The following is a 12,893-nucleotide window of genomic DNA, read 5'->3' on the forward strand; positions in this document are numbered from 1 at the left end:
TTCTATTTTAAGGTTTTTTTTTTATCATAATCTATCTTGTCCATAACAAAAAACTGTGTTTCAATTTTCTGCTTCGTGATTATTGTGTTTTCATTTTCTTTTTCAAATGATTGAGGATTTTGTTTTCTTGTTTATCTTAAAACATGATGGATAAGGCCTAGAATCGAGCGTATCCTTGAGGATACACCCCTCGTAGTGAGTCCCTTCTTTGAACTTCCCCGTGAGAGTCAAAAACACCGGACTTTACTTTTGTAATATCTTCTGAGACATTTATATGTGTCTTAGCTAGGCTCCTTGGTTTTGACAATCTTGGAAGAATCGGGAAGAAATTGTCTTGATCGTTGAATTTTTCAAAAACCAAAATTTATAATTTTTCTTAGAAGCGGGTTTTAGCTGGATGGAAGTCGTGTCGGAAAGAATTCTATAAAATACCAAGAATTTGGTCAATATCCAGCAAAAATAAACTATGATAAAGGAGTCATTTCAAATCACAGATTTCATTATTAAGGATATGTCTTTCTGGCCTTTTAGAATATGTGTTAGTGTTTTGAAACTCATTTCTCTGGGTAATAGAGCTTTAGACTGTATACCTAAATATAGATCAAATCACACAAAGTAAGGAAGAATCCGATTTGCTTTGCAATCTCGCATAAAATGACATTGGCAAATGAGATTTGAATGTTTTTTTCACATAATTAAAAAAAAAGTAACCATGGTTAAATTCTCCTCGTAAGCAGTGCGTTCTTGACACTGTTTTTATAGCCTACTCCAGATTGCTGCACATTTGTCTTTTCAGGATTTTTAAAATTTAGAGCAAGCAGGGACGTGCGCAAGGGGGCGTCTGGGCCTAGCACCCCCAATACAGCAAATTTTTCCCAATTTCTTGGCGCTTTTTATTCAAATTATTAATTAGAATGTTTTTTTTTATTATACCAAGACAACAATGGGTATATATGATGTACGACAGGAAAAAAATACAACGAAAAAAAAATACTAATAAGAAATATGTCCCTCGTTTTGTTCTATAATCTTTTTATTTTATTTATTTTGTCGTACAGGGCCAGTGGGTCTTACAATGCATATGCCTGGCTGACAAATATGATTAGAGGATGGATATACAAGTTCTCTCCGCTGCCGAAGGTGCCATAAAAACGATATATTTTTTATTTTATTAGAATCCTACAAAAGAACTGTTAAACTAATGTTTTAGTGACATTTTTCACATTACTATCAGGTCACAAGGTTCACTCATAGATTAAGGAACAAAAGGTTGCGTCAGAATTTGATTTTTAAAAACCTATCAGAAAATTTAGACCATTTCACCGGTGGACTACCTTCCGTGTTGGCACATCACACCACCAGGTTTGATGTTGACCTTAACCCCCCCCCCCTCCACCACCAAAATCATGATTTTGAATTTATACAACCGTTTGTCATTATCGTGTATAACAAGCTATATTGAATGTCTTTTCTGAAGTTCTAGTTTTTCCTTTATGAAACCCATACTAAATAGAAGAGTAATTTTTAACTACAAAGCAGAATCAGGTGCAGCAGGAAAACTAAAATTTATCCTAAATAACTTTAATTTCAAATCTGAACAAACTTCGCAACAATAATATAGTTAAAAAAGAATAATCAGAAACAGAATTATAAAACAATATAGAGTGAAAATCACACAAAATGACCAAAGAAAAAGAAGCGACTGAACTTAAAATGACAGTAGAAAATAAATCGACGCCTAAACATTATAAGCAATAAATATGCCTTAAAAAAACCATCATAATCAGTAACGGAATAATTTATAAGACCACAGAGTCAATAATGAGAATTAAGTGTGATAAATAAATTGATGCAATAGAAGAAAGCAAAAGGGTAAAAGACACTATATTTTCATAACTAATAAAACTAGGTAGTAATTAAAAACTTTACGAGTAAAATCAAAAATGGAACATTTAGCAAAGGTTTAATGTTTTACCAAACTGAATCTTTGACATAGAAAAGAGTTTCAGTAAAAAAAAAAAGAAAAAAAAAACGTTTTTCATTTCAGCTTTTAACGACATTTTTCAAATACTTTATCATAATACCATTTTTGATATTTCAGTAGTGTTAGATAAAAACCAGTCGAGTCACATTCCTAATAAGACTGACTTATTAACATTATTACCAGATATTTCGCGGCAGATCAAATGGTGCAGTCAGGAATTTACTCCAAAACTACAGCTGCGATTGAAATTTGAAACTTTAATCTCATAATAAAAAATATAACCTCCAAAATTGAAAAAGTCGTAAAAGGTTCAATTTTGCTTTAAAAAAGAAGTATCTTCAAAACAAATTACAAGTAACAAAATAACCCCAAGTCCGAACCATCTTTAAGGTTTTGTTGCAATCCCGATTCCAAAGTTGTTTCTTAAAATACTCTTCAGTAAAATTTGAAAAATTTAACTTGGACAGTTTTTTCTTATCACTATTAATTTTGAAACATCTATTTAATTCATTGGGTTAAAAAGTGATTACATTAAGTTCTTAAAGTATTTTACGTGACTTACCAATGCACATTAAAGGTATCACTAGTGTTTATCACAATGCAGTTTTAAACTCTTATTTGGCACAAACAATAGAAATATCAAATAAATACCAATTAGCTTCTATCAAACAGTCCGTCTAGACACGAGTGAGCAAGATTATCCCCGTCAACGGTTTTCGGCCATTCTTTAGCGGCATACTCTTTGGAAAGGTTATTTTCATTATTTTCTACCTTCTACTCCTCTCGGTATTCCACTAACGATAACTTTCATAATCATTACAACTATCAATATATATATATATATATATATATATATATATATATATGTATATATATGTATATATATATATATATATATATATATATATATATATATATATATATATATATATATATATATATATATATATGTATATATATATAATATATGTGTTTATAAGTGCAATAGCATCAACAAAACTTATATTTAGCATAAAAAAAGATCAAGTTTCAGTTAACGCCACAAGAGTAATAATAAAATATGTAACGCTTGCAAGCTCTCCACGTTCTTCCGGTGAAACGCAGACAGAAAATACGGAATTGAGGAGAATAAAGGCCCTTAAGGTGCTTTAATTCTAAAGAAATTGAAAACTACAAGTGCCACAAACGGCATAATGTTGCCTGCTCACATCAACATTTTTCGAAAGCCTTGAATAACACTGGCGCCATAAAGCAGTATTGTGGTTTGTACGATTTTACCAAATAAGGCTTTTACAAGAAAACACCAAATGATACTAGACGAGCCCAAGACATAGTTTCTCCCTGATCAGAAATTTTCTGACCTTGTTAATTTATGAAGTCTTTGAGATTACGAACCCCAAAGTTGAGAGCCACTAGCCTGAAAAATAAATTAACTCCGTCGACACCAAACATAAAGTGCATGCCCCATACAATGGCCACTTATTAATTTTAGGGGTAGCCTGAGAACCTCTGGAACAAGTTAAGAGCCTTCTTGGATTTCTCTAATTAAAAAAGAGCTTAGTTTCTGAGCAATAAGAAATATACTATTGGAGGGGTCAGAAAATTACAGGTACTTTTATCAGAGTAAGACCATAGTAAGGCTGAGAACCACTGAAGCAACTAGAAAGTGTTGAAAATGGGAGTAAGAGAAGAAGAAAATTATATTCCTTGATTGGGCCCTCGTACGAAGACTATAAGGAAAATAAGTATATCTTTTAACTGCAGTACCTTAAATAGCCAATATGGGTAGCGAATTCCTATTTTCAACATATGTCCAATAAGGTATCCTTTTACAGATAAATCAGGTTTCCACCTAATCAAGATCCAAAACTAGAATATAGGAAAAAGGGAATGAGAAGGTTAACTGAGAACCTATCTCAACCATCCCGATTCTTTAGATTGTAATAAATATTAAGGTCATTCTCCAAGGTTGAAAGCCAATGCTATTTTCCTATAGCAGTGAAATAGTTTGCTATAACATGAATAGACCCAACAAATTTGCATTTTTTTTTTCTTTTGAGCTTGAAAAAATTAATCAGTGGGGACACCTCTAATTTTTAAAAGTAGTAAAAAATTATTTTTACAAGACGTAAAAAATTGTAAAGTAGCCTCTCGATATGCCACAAGATTCCAAAATTTTTGATCATGAATGTTTTTTTATTATTATCAGTTTTCTTCGAAATTGGCCATTTAAGATATGCTTCCCTTAATATTTATAAGGATTGTACTAATCATACAGCTTTGATTTTTATGTCGTTTTGTAAATCTTATACCGATAAATAATCCCAATAATGCTTAAGTTTGCAGTTATAGGAGATGATTTTTAGCAATAAATTTTAATATCTAAGATTTCCTCCTTTGTCATTGGCTTAAGTTGGCTTAAGTCAAGAGTCTTTAGATATTCTGGAACACCCCTCAAGGAGCAATTAAGCCAATGAGAAAGGAGGAAATCTTGTTACGTATTTCAATGCTATAGGAAATAGCATTGACTTTCTACCAGGGACACTCACATTAAAGGAAAAATATAGAAATTATGCCCAAAACGTAAGCCACGACCTAAACGAAGACTAGGACATATAAAACATAGATTAAATAAAATAGGGTTTATATGTGAAGAACAGGATGAAATTTACCAATTAATTTAGATTTTTTTTATTTGATTCTGGGTAATCAATGAGTTTTGAAAATTATAGAGGGAATTTTATCACCCGATTATCTTATGTATCGCCTTGTCAGAAAATATTGTAAAATACAATGATGACGAAAATCATAACGAAATATAACCCTAATAACCAGGCAAAACCATAAAAATATTATATCACTTAAACTTATGCTGGAGCTTTTTCACGCTGGAACGAAGCGTTTGACGTTCTGCTCAGTCCACGAAATATTGGAATTGGATCCATATATCCGTGAGTCATTAGCAGAGTATACCACCTTAGCATCTCGTCTTCTGAATACACACAGAGCGTATAGCCACAAAACGGCGCATCTTTAGATCTATAAATAAAATGACCAATAACAAGCGATCGATAAACTTGTAACTAATTTGTAGCTTACTGAGCTTATTTTGCTATGTAGTGGCATAGCAAGCAACCCAATGTTTTTAGAAAAAAAAAACGAATATGATACAAGTTGAGAGGCTTGATAGAGCATTACCTTGAACCAACAAATTAAATACGAATGAAACAGCAAAATCAAAATAAATGAGGATAGGAATAAACAAACCAAATAACGACGTAACAGTTTCCACCTATGACCCTAAGAACAGCTTTAAAATAACCAGCAAACTAAAATGCAACTCGAATAGAAAAAGATTTAATATTTACCCTTCGTCACGTGCACTACGGGTATGTGACAATTTTGGATAAATTTACTGAACCCCTTTCAACACTGGCCACAAGAACAGTTAATTGAAAGAAAATTAAAAACCCTAATCATGATCAACCCATGCGAAATTTGGCAATTTCGTTGAATTAATCTAGCTTCCTTATTTTGGACTATAGCCTGAATATTGCAATTACCCCAGTATACATTTTAATTTGTCCTCCGAGCCTGCTAGAATCAGCTTTGAAGAAAAACTGTTCTCAAAGAAAATGTACGTAAGATACGTACGTAGGTAAGATGTCAAAGTTGGTGCTGTTACGTTACCAAGCTGCATATACTGAGCAATTCTGACGGATTAGAGCTGAAATTTAAACAGGGAAAAGAAGACAATCATCCTTGACAAACCAGGACAAAGAGATTTGAAGGGGATCAGCAATGCAATGCAGGTTATCAACAATACAGATTGTAACTGAGAAAAAATATCCCTCAGAAAGTAAATGTCATATCGATAATTTCTTCATTTCAATCCCTTTAATTTGTAAATAGAAAGCTCTGAAATAGAAAATATAGTAGGGAGCTGGTACTTTCAATAGCAACTGCGTGACCCGATGCCCTAACGAGAAAACGAAGCAGAGAAAGGGGAAGCAGCTGTATTAGGTGCACACGAGCTGGTTGTAGACAGATGTCTTGACAACAGTACTGTCTCTTTGACAAACAGTTTGTATTGAGGAAAATGTATAAGTACAATCCTAGATAAGTACGAAATTGCATTTGTACAAGTTTCACAAATAACGGCGATTAGAAAATACAATGGCAGCATAGTTGGGTAGACAAAACGGTCACCTCGTGAGTGTGTACTGCACATACAATGAGTCTCGTAAAACCCTTATTCAAGCCATCTCGTCTACCCCACAACCAGCTTGGAAGGAGTGCCAAATGGAGACGTAGAGGGATAGCTAATCCCATGCAAAAAGGGAAAGGTCAACCCATAGCCTGTTTTGCGCATTCAGTTTAATTGATATCACCATTGGGGAGTTCGTAGAGGAGAGAATCAGGCACAGAGATGCATGATAAGCTGCTGAAGACTTGGACCCTTAAGTAAAAGAGACAGACGTAAGTTGAGCTGTGTCTTATGGGATAAAGGAATTATTTCAACATTTTCGCACAAATTGAAAGTCAATATACCATTTTTTTTGTAAAGTAAGCCATTCACATTTTCTAGTTGATTAGAGATCTATTTTATGCGCCTTAAGGTGATACGAAGCCTTAAGAACTACCAGCGTCGGTTGGCCATTTCAAAAACAAAGATTCCATTAGCGAATTCCCCCGGGGACTAGCTATCATCAAAAGCTGTCGAGCATTTGTGTTTCAACTCAAAAATTTAACTAAAAGACAGTAAAATTTCATTTCCCTGTTGTCGTCGAGTTCGTCAATTAAAGCGAGTAAGACCACAGGAAACTCCAAAAGCGGACAAATTACTCAAATATAATTCGATTGAACTGACTTTTAACTTTGTCCGAGCAGGTATGCTAGAGCGTTTTTAGGGACTCCCCTTTCATGAACTTTAAAAAGAAAATTCTGCTACGTTTAATCGAAAAAACAAAACTTCTTATGATAAGCTAGTTTCACCAAAACTTAAAATCTCTATGTCCGGCACAAAACATGGGAAGTTAAATGTTTTTTTCTAGAATTTTCGGGAAAGTAGGTATCAACTTTCAATTTTCTGTCGTTTAATCGCATCTTTTAAGCAGGCTGTAGAAGTTATGGCAAGACATCCCCATTAATTCTAAATAGTTTGATAGCATAAACAAATATAGTTTATAATGGATGAGATGGGATGATTCTTTAAGGTATCATTTAACCTTAATAGACAAATCGGAACAAACCACTTTAGTAATAGCTTATTTATATCCTTGGCTAATTTAAATAAATAAAAAAAATATCTTCCTACTGCAAATTACGAGTGAATGAATGGAATAACGCTTCACCATACGCAATCTAACCGTGCATCTAACCATGTAATTTTTTCAAAACTATTCTACAGACACCTACAATGGATAAAAACTACATCCACCATGTTTTTTCTCTAACGAAATAAACTTCAAGATACGTTTTTTTTTGTTTTTTTTTATTTCTCAGTTGTTCGTTAGTATCCATCGATGGCAGTTCATATTTGTTTGGATTTTGTGCAAATCATGGATATTGGGGAATAACTCACTTTATTGTTGTTAGGTATTTGATTTTAATTTTTGGTCTTTTATTGAATTTTATTTAATTTTTTGGCGGTATTTTTCATTGGTTTTTTGTACTTTCCGCGTCTGTTTTTCCCTTGATCATATTATTTTGTTCACGCTGATGAAGAGAGGCGGTTGTTCTCTCGAAATATTCACTTTCTGTGTTTTCTTCAGTATTTTCATTTGGCCTTTAAAAACCCCATTTTTGATCGTTTTCTTTCTTTATGATATTTTGTTTTATATATATTCACTCTCTTGCAATTAGTTTAACGACATTCCCTTGTAAAACTTTTCCGATCAACATCAAGACTTCTACCATTAAGTGTTCGACATAACTACTGTGAGACCACAAAGTCTGTTTTTGACACCATATGAGTATTTTACCCCACCCGTACTACTCCAGCTAAGGCCCAAATTGGAGCCAATTTCAGCCTGAACTCAATTGAAGTAAGATACTAAGCTGTTTAAAAGATTAAAGACAAGGTTCAAGCCAAAACCTAGTTCTCTATAAGCGCTAGACTATAGATTTACTGTGATAGAATGATAAATCTTTTTCCTTTGATCCCCAATATCCCTTGATCCCTCCATCCCTTGATCCCTTGATCTTCAATATTTGTTTCTCCAGCTTTTGTCTTCTACCTCCATTCCCTCATGGTTTTGGCCTTCGTAAAAATCACCGCACAAGCAGGCTGGGGCCTTTGGGCCTTGCGAACATGACATCCTACTGTCTTCCTTCGTTTGAAACGGTTGGCAACTCAGACCTTCGAGCCCGTTTGAATGTAACGATCTCAGTCCTTCAGTCCTCTTATGCTTGTTATCGCAACGTCAAATGTCCATTTTTATGGTTTTGGTTTTTTTTTATTTCTTTTTTTAAGTTGTATTTTCGCCTAGGTCCATAACCTAGGTCCATTTTTCAAAAACTATACGGCAGAAAATTTCACGTTTCTATACTGGATTATTTAGCTACGTATTATATAAACATAAAGATAGACACTTGATGAACAGACAGAAAAATACTTTTTTTTTTATATAAACCTTGGGTATAAACAAAAGTACAGAGGTGGCGCAAGCAATTTCTTACAGAGAAGATATCGACACCAAAATTCTCCATCAAGAACAGGATTGACTAAAAATTTAGTTGAGGCAGTTAATTTCAACAATTTACTAAACCTTCATCACTCACCTTTTTAGATTTTCTTTAACTGGTAGGATGGTTATAGAATAAGGAGTAGCTGGTTTCCTTTTTGGCTCATGACCGATGAAACACTGCACACAATCCAAATTCCATTCATGCAGCAGTGATTTGGTTTTCTAAAAAAAAGCTGAAAAAGCTAAAGGAAAAAAATAGGAGCCTAAAATTCTTATATAGTTTTAGGCACCTCCCCATGAAAGAATCTTCATTTTTCGCTTTTCCCTTAACGACACGTATTTCATCGTGCCGTGCACATAAAGTAAGACCTCTTACGTCGCTAGTCATTTCCCCAGTGTTATCGTTAAGCTTTTTACATATGTCTAATCACTCTTAAAGAGATAAATTTGATGGAACAGTCCCCTCAGAGAAGCGGTTCAAGGTGGATGTACAGTACCAAACAAAGCTATTTTTCAAGCATTCTTTCTTAAGCATTCTTTCTTAAGCATTTCTTCCTCCGGTTCATCAGAACAGTCCGAAAGTACTGTACAGTCTTTGTGTATACTAAACCATTCTTGACCGTTAATATACAAAAGGATACAACTTACTTTTTGATCTTTGTGGATTTGAACTCTGCCATCATCGATAACTACAGGGACAAATTTGTAGGTCTTCGATTTTCTATCTGCGAATTGCACCACTTCTAATTCGGGTCTATTGTTCATCTAAAAAAGAAAGAAAGAAAAATCAATGGTTGGTTAAGCCTTAAACTACTACTGATACTAATACTGACAACTCAATGCAGCTGCATTCCTAAAATCACTAGGTACTTCTCCTTTTTCAAAATCATATTCATAATCTTCAGGAACTTATCACTAAACTCACAACAATCATACCTGAAAAACTCATTTGCGATACTATCAGCTTATATAATATTGTTATATTTTAGTCTTTTTAGTATTTTCACAAATTTTTTCTCACAAAATAAATCTTCCTTCATATTTAAAGTGTCACTAACTTTTTCATTCTTTTCTATATCTTTTACATAACCCTATTAAGGTTTAGCACATTCACAAAATGTTCTGTCTATCTCTCTTTAATTCTTAATACCTAATTCTTCTCATTCTTTAATTCTTCATACCTAATTGCGGCCTCGTTCCCATCTGTAACTGGGACATGTCTAAATCCACAAACCCTTCTCGATTCATTAACATACCAGTGCAGTATTCCATCTTATATATCACCTCAAACACTCAGTAGGTAACTTAGACGAGCTGAAAAGGCAGCCATGACGTAGATACTCGAGTAATCAATGAGATTTATGATTAACGAAGCCAGTGTTACCACATGATTAACGAAGCCAGTATCAATATCAATGCTTTACAAATGTTTTCTTGATTAGGATAGGTTTTTTTTTGACAAACAGCTAGTCACGACTAATCTGAACTGCAAAACCAGAGTAGAGGCGTGGGACCCAATTACTTAAAACTATTTCATTATCAAATTTTTTTAGCTAAATAGTCATTCGCACATACCCACTTCTATAGATAGATCGAGCAGTGATATCTGGCTCTTGGTGGAAATAAATACTTTATAGAAATATACGTTTTTGCACAAATATATAGCTTCGTGATTCTAAGATCCCTGAAAAAGTAAAAAAAGAAAAAAATCTAAAGCTTGTTGAAACACCAATACATATAGATTAAAAATAAATGCCGAGAAGCTTGGAAGACGAAAATTTCAGTCATTAAAAATTTGATGTTAACAATGTTAATCATCTGTCAACCTTAGCCAACTATCGGCACAGCCTGGTGCTTCTTTCCCACAATGACTAATACAAATTATTGAAATAATTTTAATCAATCGGTTTTCTAAACAGTTTCTTCGCCTCTACTGCTCTTATATACTTCTGAAGAAGGTCATCAGCAATTTCATTTTCCGCCAAAAATTTAATCTAGTTAGCACAATAGCTATATTTACGGACAGTCACCTACCCTTTCAACGCCCTTTATCCCCCAGACTCCCATATATGGCATCAAAAATTATGAAAATGCCCCAATTAATTCAGGGGCTTCTCAAGTAGAGTTTTTACAGTAGACAGGCAGATAAATTATATCTCGTTAAAACCAGTCTCGCTCGAAGATGCTGTCTACATAATTTTAGGGTTTGCTCTGAAAATCACAATTCGGGCCTTGTACTTTCCATGTACAAGGAACTTTCCATAGCATACTTTCATAACATACTTTCCACACACTACTATCCAGAGATACAATTAAGCTATACAACTTTAGGTCAACACATTTACGCAAAACCACAAAAGTTAAAATCCCTGATTAACCTGGCGAATTAGATTACTGAACAAAAGAACACGGTACCTTTGCTTAAAAATAGAGAATTGTAATTCCTATAATAGCTTTAAGCTAGAGTGAGCATGCCCAAAATTAAGAGAAGAAAAAACAAAGAGCTGCCAAAAGTAGAAAAAAAAAAATCCAAATCAAATCCTAGGTCGAGACCGACTTATTTAGATAAAAATAAAAATCAAGCAAAAATCACTAGTTAAACCGAGGAATAAAATGCTGCAAAAAAGAAATTATGATACCTTTCCGTTGCCAAAGTGAAATGGAAGTAAGAGTCTATCGCTCTCGTTATTTAGCTGTCTTGGTACGGACGAGGAATGTAGCAATAAAAGTCGAACCAGAGGCATTTTAGTCCAAACGCTGTGGTAAGATGACTATTCTCCATTTCAAAGAATTCTAATGAACCTGAATCAACATGTTCGTAAACGGTGAAGGAAGAGCAAGATAATTTATAGCCTCTTTTGCAATGTTCTCAATTTCATATGTCTGATCTTTTCTGAGACACGGATATCAAACAAGAGAAGTGTTATCAAGTAAGGGTTGGACAAAGAAGCAATAATAGTTCTTAGTCTTGTCATTCAAATAATAAACCCTTGAAATGGAGAAAAAAAACAATTAACCAAAAATTTACATATTTTAAAAAATTTGATATATGAGGATTAAATTTAAGGTCACTAAACAAACATATACCTAAAAGCTTTACAGAGGTCTTGGTACTCAGTTCCAAGTCGGTGTAGCAGCTTGTAAAGAATTAAGAAGAAAAATGTCTTAATATCTTTATTATTCATAGTAAGATTCAGTTTATCAAGGTCGTTTTTCAGTATCTTACGTGAGGTATCAATAATATATTCTTAGTAAAGGTACTAACACGTCTCAAACTTTAAACACTCATCCCTAAACTTCGAACAGTTGTGATGGTTATTAAAATTATCAAAATGGATAAAGGAGCTAATTTTGTTATTTGGACAACCATACAAAAAATACTAATAAAATTAAGCACATCCTCGCTTGAGAAGGACAACACTTCCGATTAGACAGAAAACTGCCAAGCATTCATGTAATGAGCTTCCATGCATCAAGTTTTCTGGCTCTGACAAGAGTAACTGAACGGTCCACGTCATCAAATACTTATAAAATATCAGCAAAAATAGAAATAAAATAAATTATCTGTTTTATTTTGGATCCTTTAAATGGTACCTAACATCAAGACTTTGTCCATTAGACTTTGTCCACTCTTCAATTGATTATACACCCTCACTGCTAATCCGCAGGTTTGCATTGGGACATTATTGTTATGTATTCTTCGGGGTAAAAAAATCACAGTACAATTCATTAAGTCGGTTTGAAAAGTATCAGCCACTATTTCAGAAAATGTCAAATGCAGGAAACATAATCAATTACAAGAGAAAGGCCTTAAATTCTGCTATGTATACGTGAGTGGAGCCCATAAACAGTATGTTTTCACTGCTCGTTCTGGAATATATAAGCTAGAACTGAAGACTATGAAGTTATAGTACATTGGCTAAGAGGTTTTCTGGCGATACTTACAACTTCCTGTGAGACATGAATCAAGTCAATAGTTTTGTTCCTGTTGACGGAGAATTTACTTCCTAAATTAGGTTTAGGAAAATACTGGTGTATTTCTGGTCTAGCTCTTTAAAATCCTCGCAAATTGCAATAGCAGCAAAAAGGTAGAGATAGCTAAGTATGTCAGCTTATAACATTGCATCTATGGTAAGAGAGATAGCTTATTCGTGCAAATTGGTCAGTCAATTAGGCTGACAGATTTACCCGTTGATGGTGACTAATAGTACACGTGGGAC

The 12,893-nt window shown here is 33.7% G+C and overlaps 1 protein-coding gene across 1 annotated transcript in view; it reads right to left on the reverse strand.

The window, feature by feature from the left end:
- Window positions 1–2,930: 2,930 nt before the first annotated feature.
- The window catches only part of LOC136039033 (uncharacterized), a 72,824-nt gene continuing 62,861 nt past the window's right edge, over window positions 2,931–12,893 (reverse strand). Inside the window, exons 10-12 of the mRNA XM_065722535.1 lie at window positions 9,322–9,438; window positions 8,768–8,895; window positions 2,931–5,023 (exon numbers count right to left, since the gene is read on the reverse strand). Coding sequence (XP_065578607.1) covers window positions 4,852–5,023; window positions 8,768–8,895; window positions 9,322–9,438 — 417 coding nt within the window. The 3' untranslated portion in view covers window positions 2,931–4,851. The remainder of the gene's footprint in view (window positions 5,024–8,767; window positions 8,896–9,321; window positions 9,439–12,893) is intronic.

The sequence above is a fragment of the Artemia franciscana genome, chromosome 2, assembly GCF_032884065.1.
Source record: "Artemia franciscana chromosome 2, ASM3288406v1, whole genome shotgun sequence".
NCBI lineage: Eukaryota > Metazoa > Arthropoda > Branchiopoda > Anostraca > Artemiidae > Artemia > Artemia franciscana.